We start from the raw sequence: 17,605 nt of genomic DNA, 5'->3' as shown, positions 1-17,605 counted from the left end.
ATCACACTATTAATAATGCATTGTGGATTTTGCCGCTCCCTTTGATGACGATCAACAACTAGGATGGAATGCTACTTCACGCATCTTGGGGCAAGCATCGTCTAACCTGTATGTGGGAATCGACTGATCCGACTCATTTTTGACCGTTTAACCGATTCCTTCAGTTGATAAAACAAGAAAAACAGTACAAAAATAGCTGCAATATCGGCTTAGCCACCTACGCAGCTGATGCACAGTAGTAGACAAACATGGCCCGAATCGAACGTCCCGACGGATTTAGGAAAACGAACAGGGACAAAGTGGTTCACTCATCACAACTTATTCGAACGAATCACAATGTGAGTAGACATATTTTGTAGACGCAATACACTACTCATAAGGTTGCCGAGAACTCCGATATATTTCATACATGGTGCCCAAATATCTTTTAGGTTTCCAGCAGTGTGACGATGATCGTAGCTTATATGCATGTCCTTCTTTCCATTCGCTAACGTTGAACGATCAGGCTGAAATCCAATCTCACCGATCCAGGCCATCATAGTTTACCATTAGACTGATTAGAATCATGTTACATGTTCCAACAAGTGCGAACAAGTCAATGATGGGGACTGTCGGTTAAGCTATGAGCAGAAATCTGATCCCAGGTGAGCAAATTGTCCGATACATTGGGTCAACCTGAAAGTCGATGCATCTTCAGTCTACACTGGATTCGTAATCATACTTGGTTTCTCAACGGTCAGAATAAGAGAACAGGAATAAAACATAAAGAGGAAACTTTCAAACCCTGATGGAGACACGTGATCAAATGAGGGCTATGGAAATGGGAAGCGGCGGATTTCTAAAAAGCGTCAGTGCACTAGTTGCCCTCCGACCAAATGCGATATATATGGTTCAAATGAACGTACGTAGTTCGAGCCCAACCCCATTATCACGACTGCTCTTGTCTGTGTTTTGGCAACCTGGTAGTAACCCAGCCCCCGTACCCTATCATGTGGCATGGGAACTAGGTACCGAAAGTGTTAGAGCTGAAAGACACCACCACACACAGGTATGAAACTCGGTGTGGGTTAATTTTTGACCCATCCACATGATTAACTAATTATTAGCAACTAGCCAAAATGTCTGATCGGAATAATCATCGGACTGGGCGAGGGACATGATGACTTCCAAGGAACGAGCACAGACTTGACCGGACCTTTTGCAGATTCCCCAGTCTTTCGTCGTTAGTGGCTGTCAGACTCTTCGACGAACCTGGTAATCACCTTGCAATTGTTTCATCAAACGACAAGATGAGGACACATCATTACCCGACCGCGCACTGACGGCGAGTTCTTGTTTGGCGACGAAATATTTGTGAACCAATTGCCAAACTCGGTGAACAGATTAACAGGTACTCACTCAACAAAAATAAACAAAATACTAATATTTCGACACATTGATTTCGTCCTTATTAGGCTTCGTCAACCGGGCATGAATGAAATGAATGTAAACCCCAAAGCTAAAACGGCCAGGGCAGTTCAGCGCAAACCAGCCAATACAGAAGTGTGAAGGATCACACGGATCCTGGTGTGGAAAACCGTGATCAACTGGTCCAGTGGTCTAGATGATAGTGCTAGTCTTCCGTGGCGAATCCCCCGAATCACACTAAACTCCGGACTGACCTACTTGGTGTACCAGGTTCAACGCTCGGAAATCTCATGAGCGCCGGGGTACGTTTGGGCACAGAACAGAATAAAATTTCACATTATCTCGTCAGCTATTCAAACACAATCGGCTTCCAGGTTATCACAAACGAGAGATTCAGTGGAGAGGCGCTTGTGATCCCTGTTGACATCACGTTAAGTTGGGAATAATTGTATCAATACAATTACGTGCAACTTGGTGCTCTAGTAGGCGACAGGATTGACGGCAATTCAGGAAATGTGCCAAGCTGATGGAGAGGCTGTCGATGAGTATTCAGCAACATTTCCAGAAAGGTACGTCCCAAGGATAATGGGTTGTGTTTCTTCTCACATTTGTCGGGCAAGCGACGGAAACTTTGACCAACCCCAGTGATGCATTGAGCTTTTGATATGACCCTGTACGGGCATCATATGCACTAGTGAGAGAACTGCTAGGGACCGGAAGTTTACTGACCAGTTCTTAAACGACATTCTCTAAGACGTTCATTCTTGAAAGATGATCGTATTAAGATGACCACCAGTTTACTGATTAAACACAAGCAACAATTATCACAAGTGAATAATCGCACCCCCAGTTTATAATGTCGTGCCACTCTAAGAGAAAGTTAACGTGGGCAATATCATGTGACAGCTGAAATCACACGCCTGAGGCAGCTTGATTGACAGTGTGAAGATGAGCAGCGCTTGGATGGTGTGTTTATGCGTGGTGGCCCAACTCCTCGAAAGACGAGTTGAATCAGTGACAGACCTATTCTGATTGACAGCAAACAGCGTTACGAACACTGGGTTCTGAAAAAATGTCTTCAGACGGTCACACGTGGTTATGTTCAGAAATTGAAAGGGATCTGTTCATCCGAATACGAGTAATCGTAAGAAGCTTTGTTAGCCCTGCGTAAGAAACCAAATAAATGGCCCGATTCTCGACCAATCGGAAAATAGCTCAAAATCATTATTGCACAAACGTTTGGTAACGTTAAGTTCTTGACACAAAAGCAACGTTATGCTAGGAAATCAAATTGCCACGTTGATCTAGCCCTGTAGCAGACAGAAAACCAACTAGCCACATATCCTTCAAGTGAATGTCAGTAAAAAAACCCTTGCTGATTAGTGTGTGTGAATAAGAATTAGACTGTTGGATTAAGGGAAAACCATTAATTTGAGCCAGGTTCTGGGACTTGTTCTCCGGTTCAACACCTCTCTCGAAAATCCTGTTGATTTGCCTCAATTGGTAAGTGCTTGAACAATCGGGTTGGGGAGCTGGGGGAATCGAGTGTGCACGGGTGGTACTGTGTTTGTGTCACCAGTCCAAATAACATCATCAGTGCATGGTAGATTGGCGTTATGAAATTGTGAAGGTTCGAAGTCGATTGGCTTGTGTGCCTTGGTTATTTAGGTATTGTACTTTAGACCCGAATCACTTGTGCGAGACACAATTCCTCACTAATAAGCGTCCACCTCCACGTGCCTAACATTCGTTTACGTTCCTAGGCAGTTCTCTATGTGTTGAGTGTGCTCAGCAATGCTGGTGTACAACTACCCTCTGTTTCATAAAGGAAACTACTCACAAGGTCGCTGAAAACTCTTCGACAGCCCACGACCGGTTTCTTGAGGCTTATTAGGTAGGGGTAAGCCCCAATTTTCCGTCAACTTTATGTTCTAATTGAGCCCAAATTGGACTGATTTCAAGAAATACACTCATATGGAAATCAATTTGGTATATCACAGAAACATGAGACGGCCTGCATGCAGCACATTCAGTTGAAGAATGTCATTAACGAGAGATTCAGTTCATTATCTCGTGAAGACCAAATTGATTTGCAAATGAGTGTAGTTGTCGAAAACTCCCTTAATTGTTTATCTGACGCGAAACTTTGTGCAATAGTTACAGATTAACGACAGCTAATCAGTGTCAGTGGCCTTAGTTCCCAGGTTGCCTGGCTGACTGATTGGAGGTGTGAGCAATTCAGATTGTTTGCGATAAGCCAGTAGCAACAGTCCCACAATCAACCCTTTCCTTTTTCTTCATCCCATGACTTTGCGGTTGTGACAATGAAGCATCAGTGCTAACGCTAATGTTCCTATTTTCCATTATGAGGACGATGATATATTTTATTTCGTATACAATCCCTGATCATAATGACCGTAAAGGGATCCTTCAAATGCACCAGTTATGTGCATCATGCTTTCTCTTCCAAGAATGTCACTCCTTCAACATTCTCCCAACAATTTCAGAGGTTGTTTGTCTTATATGCTTTAACCGCTGTGCCAATCTGTTCCTTGTTTGAGCGTGATATTAAGTAAGATAGCCAGTTTAGTTGCTGCGCAATAACGCTCGCAGGATATTAAAGTCACTTTTTGACTTCAACCCGGGCTGTCGTAAGACCTACCATATAAGATTACATCCTGCGGAAACTACACTTCGGCAAAATGCTTTAGGATAGACCGATGAGTATGAAAATAGTGTCTATTGCTTCCTCCTGAACAGTAAATTCTAATTTTCCACAAATTTTTTGCCCCGAAACGATAGTGCACCCGAGAAGGGATCAAGCTATAACCTGATTTTATCTAGGAATTCAAGTTACTGCAAAAGAAATCCTGATCACAACGAAATTGTGGTGTAGGAAATTCCAAAGTGCCCTCGAAAGACACCCGAATGCGGCGTAGGACTACCTTCACTCATAAACGCTAGACAAAAACGGGAGTAGAGGAGATCCCATTGTGCAAAGTGGAATGTACACCGATACCACTTCACCACCCGCAGTTGGGCGCTGTTATGGCCGAGGAGTCTAACCTGCACAAGAGTGGCCAAACAAATTGGGCTGCTTGCCGGTCCGGCATCAACACGAGCTCTGATTAGTCGAAAACCCAGACCCAACAGCCAGTCATGACTCCGTGTTAGCCTATCGCCATTCAGGCGCATTCAGGTGTCGGAATTTCCAGGAAGTTATCGCGGCATACATTTTATATACGACGCGCTGTACAAGTGTTCTGGATCTGGTTTTGGGCATTAATATACGTTGTGCACCTTTGGTGAATGTTTTTTTGACGGGAACGCTAGCTTGAGAGGTTGAAACCGAGAATTAAGCTGAGGAAAATACTGTTATTACACACTGTTAAACCTTGTTATAAAAAATAAATAATAGGTTTGAAATCAAAGTGATGCAATCAAATTTCTCATCTACAGATAGTTGCAAAGAAACAACGGATTTGCTATCATCAAAGGGGTATTTTTAGACCAGGTGGATTTCATACCCCACAAGAGACACGTCCTATTTTAGTGGAAATGACAAGGTCATACGAATTCTTTATGTGCATAGATGACTTCCGGTTTAATGATTTTAGAATACCCACAAGGAATAAAGCCAGTTCATTCAGCGACGAACCGATCCCATCCATTCACAGTAGCCACCACGAAAATTCAACTGAAAATGAGTAATGACTTACTTTTCTAGTGAAAGATATCTCGATTGGTGGTTATCCACCTGCTCTAAGACCTAACCTACCTGGTGATTTATTGCTTGACCAAACGAAATCTTACACCAAAATATAATCGTTGAAAACGGGACCTTTACCAAAAATTTTTGAAAAAGTTTTTTTATGGCTTCGTTAGATGCTCAGTTGTCATTCTGGAGCGTTCCGTTATGGAACGTATGTGAAATGCGTCAGGTTCAAATGGAAATTCGTCCGGTGGAACCAAACTCGGACGGTATTGAATATATTGAAGTTTTTTAATCCACATGAGAGCCACTACGTCGGGCAATTTAAAATATTGCAGTATAATGTAGTTCATTGTCCCATCCACTGCCTAGGAAGATAGGAAGACGACGCTATGAATTCCTAAAAAAACGTTCACAGACAAGCAGGTTCGCTGAGCATAGGCCACAGAAGACACTCCTGCCGGCATCTGACAGGCAAAACGTATTGCAAAACAGGTAATTGTGACAACAATATCGAGTTGGTTTACATCAGATGCGGCGGTTGCATGGGGTTCTGGCATGAGGACGGTGATCAGGGATTTCCAGCTTTTTTCGAAGATGTGGCCCTAGCTGTATTAGAATGACGAATTCGAATAAGCGTTCGACAACCCGGCGGGTTGGAACGAACAAAATCTACCGTCTACTTCTAACCTGTTGAGCCATCGTCAGTGCACATCACATCCAGTTTCAAAAACCTCATCTAGCTTAGCCAGCTTGTCACATTGGCTTGCTAAGGTGTACTTGCTTTTGAATGCACATAGCTAGCAGAAGCAATGTATGAAAAAAAAAACAGGGAATCAGTTTGCGTGTCGGGTAAGGATGAAATGAATTGACGGTATCCATTAAGCCCGTGGGTGGAATGCATTAAAACTTGTGCAGATTGGCCGTAAAACGAGAGGTTCAAACACGTGTTCAGGTTGGGGCGGAGAATTTCGAATTCTGGATGGAAGCAGACAAATGTCAGCTCGGATGAAATGACTTGCATGCGTCAATAACAATGGATAAAATAAGGTAGCAACAAGAGGGTGTTATTGTTTGTGCTGGGAGCCTAAATACGGTTGAGAATAACTTACGGGAGTGGGTAATCCACCAGCCTGCAGGAGAAGTTTGACAGCATCCAACGAGCCACAGCGTATCGCATGATGAAGTGCAGTATCTCCACGGCTATTTGTTCGTTGTAGCTGAGTACTGAAAAACCGAGATAGAAATGGTCTAGTTTACGGGGATTCGGTACCGATGAAACGACTGCGCAAGAAAACCCCCCACACGGCAATACGATGTGAACATTGACAAAAGTGGTTTAAAACCGATCAGATGAGTGAGACAGAGGGAGATGGAGGCTTACAGGGAGGAATTTTGAAGAATAAACTCGATTAAAGGCAGATGTGAGGCGCCCGACAATTCGCAACTATTTGACAAGAATCGCGCTCGCTCTACTGCGACATGCAAAGCTGACATGCCTTCCAGATTGCCCAAACTGTTGTCATCATCGTCTTCCGGAAGAAGCGGGGTCATAAGATCGAACTTCTCCGCATAAACCTGAAACATAAACCAGATACGTGGCGTACAAAACTCTGTATGAAGGTGTCCTAGAGAATGGTAACAAGAGAATGGTATAACAAGGGCAGTGCATTAGGTTACAGTGAAAACAATGGTCATAATCCCCATGGATTCAAGGTAATATACAGAAATCAGTATGAGACACCACACAACATACATCAGCAGGGTATAGAGGTCGGAACGAATGAGTTCAAGTGAGAATAAGAAAACTGCTAACTGACTTCTACTGCAAAAATTAGGTCATTTGATTGTGTGGTAAATATCATGAAAATAGAAACTTGACTAAAAGTTACGACTCTTCCAAGGTCACACTAGCAGCGCATTGGCCAACCAGGAAACCAATATATGGAGACCCGCAATACAGTAAGAAGCCCAAGGGACTGACGACGCTGGAAGAAAGCAGAACGCTGTGAACCTATTCGGACGGAGAAAGTTACCGGGTCAAGCTTGAACACTTTAGTCTCACTGATTCAAGCTGGATGTAAAGTCATCACCAGAGGGTAACCAATGCCTTCCGTCACGAAGAGACTGGACCTTACCGTGGTGTGACGGTTTGCGCACCTCACCGATCCATTGAGCTATACTGGACAGTGTCCCGCGATACTCAGAGTCTCTCATACCAGGTTGGTCAATGGTTAGAGGTCTGACGAACACAGTCTCCTGGCCCTCCAGGTTGGGGGTTGGAACATGTGGCGACTTGTTCCGTAGAAATGGTAACGCATTTGCATTTCCCGCCAAAGACCGCTGCCTTGCGGTTAGGCTTTGAGCCAAAGGCTTTGGTTGAGGACCCTAATCGTCCTCCTCTGAACTGCACATACATAAATAAACTCATGCCTATTCGAGCAGCGAACCTGAGACGTCTTCAGGTGTTCGACAATCGTTGTCTCAGAACCATAGCTCGTGTGAATTGGTGTCGGCGAATCCGTAATGATGCAGTTAGAAAGCGCGTTTTCGGTTGTGTAACGGGTACTTCCATTGGAGAATGTGTCCAGCACCAGAAGCTGCGTTGGTTGGGACATGTGTTACGTATGCCGAACCGTCGTTTGCCGAAGAGAGTACTGTTTTCCATGCCCAATTCGGAGTGGCGTAAACAGAGAGGTGGCCAACCCTTGACTTGGCAGAGGAGTATGAAGGAGATCACGAAACGCTTGGGTGCTGTCGGTGCTACTCGCCTTCCAGGATGGGGACCGCGTGATCCTCACTGTGCCTGGTTGGAGACACTACAAGCTATGGCTGCCAACCGATGTCAGTGGCGTTCTTGTTGTCAGTTCCTATCCAGATCGCCTGAGTGAGTGTCGGGAGGTATAGACACTTCGGAATGATTGTGGTAAGCTAACTTTAGGTCCCTTCCCCGTCCACCTTTGCCCTTTGCTTTACAATAAGGCTTTCAAATAAGTCATGGTTGTACGGCAGTGAACACTGATGTCATGCTGTCGATGATGATGAGAGGCCCTGCAAGTGTCGCGCGTACACTCCCGTAAAGCTCCAAAGTTGTTGGATATACACAAATCGTCACAACAGAATGCCGTCCTCTATTCGTGACATGTTAGCTGGATGAATGTGTACAAAGTCTGGTATACTCACCTGATGATGAGAGGCCCTGCAAGTGTCGCGCGTACACTCCCGTAAAGCTCCAAAGGTGGTGGATATACACAAATCGTCACAACAGAATGCCGTCCTCTATTCGTGACATGTTAGCTGGATGAATGTGTACAAAGTCTGGATATACTCACCTGTAGCAACGTAGATAAGTCACCAGTTTTTACTGCTCGGAGGAGGTCTTTGCGCAAGAAGCGTTCAGAAACAGGGTCGCGGCGGGGGAGACGAGGATCACCAACACCATTTTTTGCCGGAGAGTCAGACGATGGTGCAGTAAAAGATGTCGTTGTGGATGTAATGTACCGCCTGTCAACGTATTTCTCTTTAACGAACGCTCGTCGTTGCATCATTCCGGAGCTATCTCTATAAGAAAATGGGATAAAAGCCGATTATTTAAGAGACAGAAATAGAACGACATTCCAGAAATTGATTTCCGAACACCGTGTACAGGCAAGCCTCTCGCAAAAATCAGTTTTAATGATGAAAATCATGTGAGGAGACCGAGAATCATAACTCTGTAACAAGCTTAATTAATTAATCAATATGCAAGGAAAAAACAGGCGTCCGATTTCTTATCTCAGTGCTAAAGAACTGCGATCCATGGTCACCAAAATCATATGCGTAATGGTGAGTGGTGTTTATTTCCGACAACAATTTGGTGATTAAATAAGGTGGTAACAAAATTCTCACCTAATTGGCAAAAATCTAACCGGATAGAGAAAAAATAAAAGCAAACGAATTTAGATGCAAAGGGTGTGTGCAACGGCAATTGTTGACAAAATCAGTTTCAAATACACACTACTGACTATAAAACAAGTAGTGATAAATAACACTCGCTTGATCGCCCGACGCGAAATGAATTCAGAAAAACGATAAATCCCAAAATCATAATCCCTCGTCCTTTAGGTTCATGACAGAGCACATTTGATTAGCAATACACGGTACGACTAGCGAAACTCAAAATCAGCTGGCTACTTAGCGAATATGGAGCCATGTTTTGATTAAAGCCAACCTTTCCATCAGCACCGAACATGCTTCCACAAAAAAAATCCCCCACCACAAACGCGTATTCCGAATTTCTCTGAATCGTGCCATAAGTCCAGATTACCTTAACCTGGTAAGACAGCACAACCGTGTTCTTCAGCTCATTTACAAGGCACACATCCTACGTTAATAACTTTTGTTTTTGGCCTGTTAGAGGAAAATTGGTGAGGCGCTATGTGCTCAGCAGTAAAACACCAACCAGCCTCCGAAATTGCTGGTAGTTTTTTCCGCTATTTAGCATGCGCCCATAAGCCCTGACTCTAAGAAACGTAACTCGTCCGGAGATTGTTACTGGGACACGCTGCAAGTGTAGATCAATGCATAACATACACAAAAATACTGCATCACGGTTTTGACGTAAACCGATGCGGATTTTTTGAGCAGCCTAATGACAACGTTGCCAACAGGTTCGTTCATCGAATGCGCAGAAAAGTGCGTCCTTGCAACGTTTCTAGGCAATGATGTCAAACTTTCCCTTTTTCATTCGAATGTCACTGCTACGGGGGGAATGTTTGGAGAAAACATGTGCACACAACACGAAAGGAGTCAACCAATGCAATCGCCGGATCCGGGAGACTGTACACACCAATGGTACTTTTGCAGTATCCGTCCCATACATGGTATTAATGTAGAACCCCACTGTCAGTGTCTTTATTCTAGGACCAGTGAGTGCCTTCAGTGTCTATGGAATGTTCAATTATGAATCGCGATTAGGCTAGGTTGCATTGTGTGTGAATAGCTTATCGCACTGAAGTTGTCACGTTAAATCCACAACAGATTAGAGTAGTAGCATATTCTGGCTGGTTGCGTTGCCAACGTGGACCCCATACACACAAATAGCTACCGTGATTGTAGTCCACATACTGCTCAGTACAGATTGGTTCGCCGGGTTGAACTGAAGTCCTGGACTGGTGGTCCCAGCAACGGCACTTGCAAAAAGCGATGTCATGCCATCGGCTGGGGTGATCGGCCTTGGAACGTGCAACAATGGCGAATGCCAGGTAGGAGTGATGGTCTGATGGAGGTATCACAACGTAGGCAACAGAAACCGACCGGTTTATTGCCAATCGAATGGATAAACGTGCATGGTGCTTTGAATGCTGTGTCAAAAGCATCGGCTTATACATGGTTCGTTCAGAATACTGTTCGAAAAAAATTTATTGACGCGCGTGTGCGAATACAGTGGCTTCATGAAGTTTACGAGTCAGAAGTGCTGTCTGCTTTTGCACAAAATTTCACAGTGCCAGTCTTACCGCTTGTTAACCAAACAACGGTTTTCACTCTAATCGGAAACTCTACTGAGACCCAATTTTCAAGATAAGCGGAGGAGTCTAGAACAGCTTATACCATAATTCAAAAAGATACACCTTGGGAAACCTGACTTCGCCGGTCTATTGCTCGCCACCATCCATTTGTCTTCCGAATGCCCCTTCGTCGTCTGGGAGAACCGATGTTCTGTCTCAGTCCACGGTGGCCTATTAACCAACGCACTAGCCATCGTTCCCAGTAAGCGCCTCATATCGCCAACTCTTGGTTTCAGCAGACGGCACGTGTATCGATTAACGCTCGTACCACCATCCAGATCTATTTTCACTACTTTTGCTGACAGTGTACGACATCGTGCGGAAGTGAGGTTTATTAGATCCTGTCGCTCGCAGGAAACATATAACATAAATATGTCATTATAAAGCCTGTGCCTTAGGAACAGATTACAACTGTGTGATCCCTACTTATGAAGGGTGATGTCGGCTACAAAATACCCTGAATTTAGACGTCTCTTATCATCGCAATCTGAACTCAGACCCCAAATCAGCCGTAACTTGCTTCGGATAAGTGACTCAATTAACCAGCGTTCATGGATGAGGAGATCCTGTGACGTTTCTGGTGAGAATGGGGACTGAGGTAATCCCACACTGTTAAGCGAAAGGCTCGACTTGATTGTGCACTGGTGGTTAGAACAAAAGTGTGCACAGCAAGGACCAAATAACACACAAAAATAAGAAGTTTGGTAGTGTTTCCGTCCATGCAGAAACAAGTTTAACTCTGAGACAAGGGTGAGATGAGATACATCTTATGGCAGATGAGCAATCTATCAATTATGTAACCCGAGTCCCGTCCCGCACATAGTACACCGAACTGTGCAGTTTATCCTATCATCTGTGGGCAACAGCAGCTATGGAGAGAAATCGTGGACATCGAATATGCACCCTGTCACAACCCAACGACTGAGATGCACAAAACGTTTATCACGGTAGATTAGGGCCGCGTTCCCCGGAAGCCTCACATTATACCGGCCTCATTTTTCAAACATGTGGGAATAACAGATGAGATTGAGACTACTTGGATATTGAAGCGTGAGCTGCTAACCGATATATTCATGCTTCGAACCCACCCGTTTTCAATGTTTCATTACCGTCATTGTTACAAGGAAGGCGCGAATAAAAAAGCGACACCGCCTTCAGTGAACCCATGCACCAAAAACCACACTACACCTGTTTCGTCGGTTTCTAGTACCACACCAGAGTATCTCTCTCCCATCCAAAGGTAGGCACTACGAGCAACGACAAGTCCCGTTCCCGTTTTCCTTCGACGTACAACCTAACAATTGTGAAGCGAGAGTATGTAAAAACGAGGGGGAAATCTTCAACTAGTTGTTTTAGAACATGCAATAACTCGCGGCTGGAAATGATTCCAATGAACAGAGAGACCTGTGTGAATGGACAAAACAGCAGGAACTGTTCCAAGACCGGTGTCAAATATCGAATACGAAATGCTCGTTGGCTTGCACCTAGATGATGCAGGAATTTTGCCAAAAACCATAGAAGATTAATAACGCAAACGGAAAACACGCTACCGACAACGGAAGAGGAAAAAATCGTTCATCTGTAGCACCCTTTCGGTGCCTAACTGTCATGCCACTCGAAGGTTGCACGAGGGCTGGGATACTACCAGGTTGCCCAAGCCTAGACAGGGGAGTCGATAGGCAGAGGTAGGGTTCGAACCACGGACCTTCCGGTCAGTAAATTCGCGCGCTGACCGCCTAGACCATCTCGCCCCAAAAGGTGGGAAGAGAAAGGCCGGAGAGGAACGCAGTCTAGTCCTTCATCACCGTGAGACCAGCGTCTACTGAGTATAGTCTTGGCCTTTTCCTTTCGTGGTTTTTCACACGCGTTTATGGGCACATGTAGCAAAAGGGACACCAGGTGGATCACGATTTGCGAACAAGTATCAGGCCGGGTTGAGAAAAATTTACCATCCGTTGATTGACTACTGAAAAACTGATCATGATTTGTCGGAGTTTCTTAAAGTGAACCGCCGCTGCTCTACAAGCAAGAAGACAAGCTATCCCGGAGGGTAGAGCAGATTTGCCGACTAGAGTACCGTGAGAAGGGCTAGTAACGAGAAGATTCGAGAACGCCGTTTTATAGAAGGGCTTCTCAGGTCACTGTTGTCACGATTATCGAACATGAAAATACCTAAGACTCAGTGGTAACTGTGCAGATAATACCGCCGACAGTCTAACTTAGGAAACCCGATAATTCACTCACAGCTGTTAGTTTTCCGCCGCGAGTCGGAATAAACGGACTTACTGAAACGACCCGAGGGTTGGACGAATTCTCCCCGCCGGTACAACAAAAGCAAGTTGATATTTTAGCCAAAATCAACTTACGTGACATTTTCCAAAGGTTTCGGTTTAACGCCACTGCCCAGTGAAGATTCGAATATCTCGTTGAACACACGATTGCCAACGAACCGGGGTAACTGACATTCACACGAAAATCGAACCAAAAAAAGTTGGTGACATGATTCGCAGCGTCCAGAGTAAAATCAGACAAGAATAATTGATTCATCCCTAGATCGCATTCCTGGACATGTGGCAAGGACTGTTGAGGAGGCGTGCTGACAAGATGGTGAACAGCCAATTAAAAGGATTGGACCAATCACCTGACAGCTAGTGGTCAATTTCTACGAACATAAACGTTGACCAAAGACGGCCAACTAGGGGATAGGCGTATCGTAAGGACAATGTCCAAATTTGCCAGCAGTCAGGACATAGAACACATAGTTCACTAGACGTCAACACAGGTAAAGGTAAACTGAGATGTGGTAACTAGCACGGAGTTCACACGGCCACATTCAAATGATGCTCGTTTACTCAACTATAGTCATTAATTCAGCTTCTATGATGAGGATGACAAGCATGTGTGCGAATGAAGTAGAGAACAAGCAGGAATTCGGTTGTTAGGGTCTCAAAAAGCTATAAAGTAGGAAGGCCAAGCTAGCAATTAGGTGAGATCACTAGAGCACTATTCAAAGTCAAGAATTTACGATCGCTGTGTTGTGTACCCGACAACGGGTACATCTCTCAACAAGAGAGCTACTGATTAGAGTATCTATTCCAAAATCTGACAAGGTGAGTACGGGTCTGACGAATCCTGAATGATTTGACTGTGACCGTTTGGTATAAATTAAGCGGTCCTGAAACAAAATAAGAGCCTAACTTACTCCAGTAATATGGAATTCAACGAAAACCGTATAGGAAACAGAAAAACCAGCCGCAATCACGATACGGAAAAGTAAGGAGGAGAAACTGAAAAAAGCAAAGTGATGCTGTTTACGGTAGATAGGCAGATAATAGGTAGATAACCGTTCAGCTGCATCAACCTTTCGGTGCCTGACTGTCATGCCACCAGAAGTAAGCACGAGGGCTGGGATACTGCCAGATTGCCCAAGCCTAGATAGGGGTAGTCGAGAGGTAGAGGTCGGATTCGGACGACGGCCTTCTCTAACCTGCTCTAACCACTGAGTCATCCCACCACCTGAGCCATTCCGCTGTTCATGTACACCAAAATGAATTGAAACGGGTTTAATTGGGTAAAATCAACCACAACGGCAGTGTTTGGGACTGTTCTATGAACTGATTGGTGGTCAGGTTGATATAGAATGGACCTCCACGAGTAGACGAGACAGACACGAAATGATGATACGGTTCCAGTGGCGGAGCTGCCAATACCTCTTGCAATTGATCTCTGTATAAGACAGAACCATGAGTGCTCCAAAACACGTAGGTCTCGTGGTAATAATAAAATAGTGATGGTTCAACTGTAGTACCCTTTCGACGCCTAGATGCCATGCCATCCAAAGTACGAGGTTACCCAAACCCAGATGGGAGAAGTCGGAATGCAGGGGTCAGTTTGAAACGATGGACCTTCCGAACAGTAAATTTGCGCTCCAACCACCGAGGCACCTCGCTCTCATGCTGGAGATCCACGTAACGCCTATGACAGGAAAAAGCAAAAGTGCGTCCCTCCATTAAAAATAATCGCTAGACAGAAGCACCCTTCCAAAACAACGTTCTCCACTAGCCTCGAACAAGCCGAACACTCCATTTCTATTATGACAAGTTACACAGTGAATAAATGCATCGGTCCACTTAGTGGTCATAATCATTGTAGCAGTCGCAAATAACTTGGAAGTCGCAGCTCATTGTCATTTTCCGGAATGACCAAAAGTGTTCCCGTCGGAAAAGTGTTCTTTTCAGAGTGTGGGAAACTGTACTTCAGATGAAAACTCTGGTCAATCAGGACAATGATCTTTATGTCGGACATTGGATAGGCTAAAAATACGAAAAAGCTCAACGCACAAATTCTGCATCCCCTCTTGTGGGGGAAAGTGCTTTTTGTGACATGGTCACTGATGTGTTCTTCCACCAACTATATACAATAGGATGAAAGCATTGATGATCAAAGACGGATAGACGTGGAATGTAGTCCACTCGCAATGGCCAGTGATGAAGAGTGGAAAAAAGATGTTCCATATGTTCAACTTGGGTCAGAGGCTGATATCAAGGCAGTGCCAAAGATGATGACCAAAAGCAGCACTAGCTAACACAACAGGGGTTACTCATTGAAAATTTGATACTTCGACTCAAGGTTATAGAACCTTGGAATCTTTCACATTCGGAACATGGCTGGTTAAAACGATTCAGTCATGTGTGTACAGCTGCGAGGTCTACAAATAATAAACTTGAAGCAAAAGACTTTCTCAAGAATCCGAGATAGCCTGAGGACTCATAGAAATTCGTTCCATCGAATACCAGAAAAAGAGGATGAAACTTACCAACAATTGGTTGGTCGATAGGTCATCCATGAGAAGTGACTGCGTCCGCGAGTGATGCACCCCCAACTCGCGGTGCGCGCCACAGCACTCAAGACAAATGAGAACGCCCAAGTTCACGCTCACCCATTCCGGATCTACGGAAAGGAGAATGTGAGACAAGTGGTGATACTGCCTGAACACAAGTTGATGCACACGAATGTCCGCTTTGGAATGAACTCAAACAGTGGTTTGGAGTACAATCTGAACCTATCAGAAGACCGGTAGCCGCCCTTTCCAGTTTGTCAACCAGTCAGAACACCTCGGTAGACGTGCCCCACTTTCTCCACATTGTGCTACACAAGGGTTGACACTGGCATCCACAGGGATATGGCAAACAATGTTGAATATAGCGTTCACAATAATGATAATAATAATAACAATAATCGTTCAGCTGTGACAGCTGCCTTACAACTCAAAGAAAGCATATGAGGAGTGAGATACTAGCCTAGCAAGAGACGATCGAAAGGTCAAAAGGGTTGGAGCCGAACCGTGGCACTGATTGACCAAAATGACGCAACCCGTTAGAGGCTGGAACGGACTCGCAGTACCGTTTCCACATACTGAAATGGATGGACAGTACAAAGAACAAGCTGAGAAAAAACTATAACTGTGGTAGGTAAAACGCACAAATGGTTGTTGTCCCCAGTCCGAAAATTACCTGGTCTATCACAGTCAGCGCAAACCTCATTGCCAGGACAGTTCCTCAGTACTGATTGGATTGTGCTATGGAGTGCTTTTCCTTTGAGTGGTGTCTCATAGCTACCATAGGTTGAGGTCTGCATAACATCTGTGGCGCCCAACGCATCCGCACTGCCAAGGCGACTCAAGCGACTATCACGTGAACGGGAGGTGGGTGAGCTGAAAATGGCCAGTAATACAGAGATAGCTGATTTAGAGAAAGCAGAACAAATAGAATGGGAACTGAAGGAGAGACTATTCTGCAACATGAGGTGTACTGTTGATGTCGAAAGCAAAGTTACAGAAGACCAATTAGTAATAACAAGTAACGGGAAAATGTGATATTTCAAGTAAAACAAATGGATTATGGGAAGTGCCGAATCCGCGAAGCCTACGGGGTCCATGAGGCGCAAGCAAGAAACCACATGAAAGGTATGTAGGTCTATCAGTCTACATCAAAACCGGGACAACAGCGTGGAGTCAGCTGAAAGAAAATCGATGAATGTGAAAATGAGTTCCTTTACTCTTGCTTTCGTCGGATAGAACAGCTCCATCTTAGTTATCCCCGGTTCACAAATGTCTAATCATGCTCGGCTGTGCTAACCAAGTAGCTTAACGAAAAAGAGAAGGGCGAAATTGGATGTTCCGTATCATTGGCGATCTGGCCAGGGAAGCCTTTCAGTGCATAACTTCCATGCAACCGCAATAGGGCTGGGATAATGCTATGTTGCCCAAGCCTAGACAGCGAAGTCAGCTCTAATCGCTGAGCCATCTCACCTCCATTACACAAAAAGTGACTGAATGATCTTCAGTGGGAGCCAAAACGCCACATGTCATTATGAAACCATCATGGGCTGTTCGGATCTCGTCGGCTGACCAAGGGTTATTCAACTCGACAAACACACAGATTGGATTAAACTGAAGTAATTTTAATCGATCAACAACCAACTCTGATTTCTGTGTGTTAACCGGAACGGCCCATCAATGTTTAAACGGAAGAACCGATCAAACTGACCAACTGATATAGTCAGCCGGTCACTGTTGACTTCACGACACAAGTCAGCATAAGACAAGCTCCAATATTACTGTTCGAATTCGGTGAACCCGCAAATAAAGACAGCGTAGAACCAATTCACATCACAAGACTGATTGGATTTCTTAAGCAAACATTTCGGGTGGCGACAACCAATTTAGCCAAGCCATAGAATCGAAATGGTGATCTTATGCTGTCCTAACAGGTGAATCAGACATCACGACGGTTCGCATCTCAATCCTATCACTCCAAAAGTGTTCCTTCGCCATCTATATGGAAAGCTAACATAGAACCCTCGTGGTTCCCTGAATGTCTTGTACCCGGAGTTTAATGCCGGCAGGGGTTGGAATCCGAGAGGAAACCTGATGACGGTG

At 44.7% G+C, this 17,605-nt stretch overlaps 1 protein-coding gene across 1 annotated transcript in view; it reads right to left on the bottom strand.

The window, feature by feature from the left end:
- Positions 1 to 17,605, bottom strand: part of T265_10635 (hypothetical protein) — a gene marked incomplete at both ends in the record, with an annotated part of 69,773 nt that overhangs the window by 17,650 nt on the left and 34,518 nt on the right. Inside the window, 6 exons of the mRNA XM_009177068.1 lie at positions 6,232 to 6,346; positions 6,504 to 6,697; positions 8,452 to 8,680; positions 13,032 to 13,123; positions 15,482 to 15,615; positions 16,179 to 16,378. Of these exons, the coding sequence (XP_009175332.1) occupies positions 6,232 to 6,346; positions 6,504 to 6,697; positions 8,452 to 8,680; positions 13,032 to 13,123; positions 15,482 to 15,615; positions 16,179 to 16,378 (964 nt within the window). The remainder of the gene's footprint in view (positions 1 to 6,231; positions 6,347 to 6,503; positions 6,698 to 8,451; positions 8,681 to 13,031; positions 13,124 to 15,481; positions 15,616 to 16,178; positions 16,379 to 17,605) is intronic.

This window comes from Opisthorchis viverrini (assembly GCF_000715545.1).
Source record: "Opisthorchis viverrini unplaced genomic scaffold opera_v5_400, whole genome shotgun sequence".
Classification (NCBI taxonomy): Eukaryota; Metazoa; Platyhelminthes; class Trematoda; order Opisthorchiida; family Opisthorchiidae; genus Opisthorchis; species Opisthorchis viverrini.
Note: the sequence above shows the minus strand (reverse complement) of the source record. Positions and strands in the feature narration are given on the sequence as shown.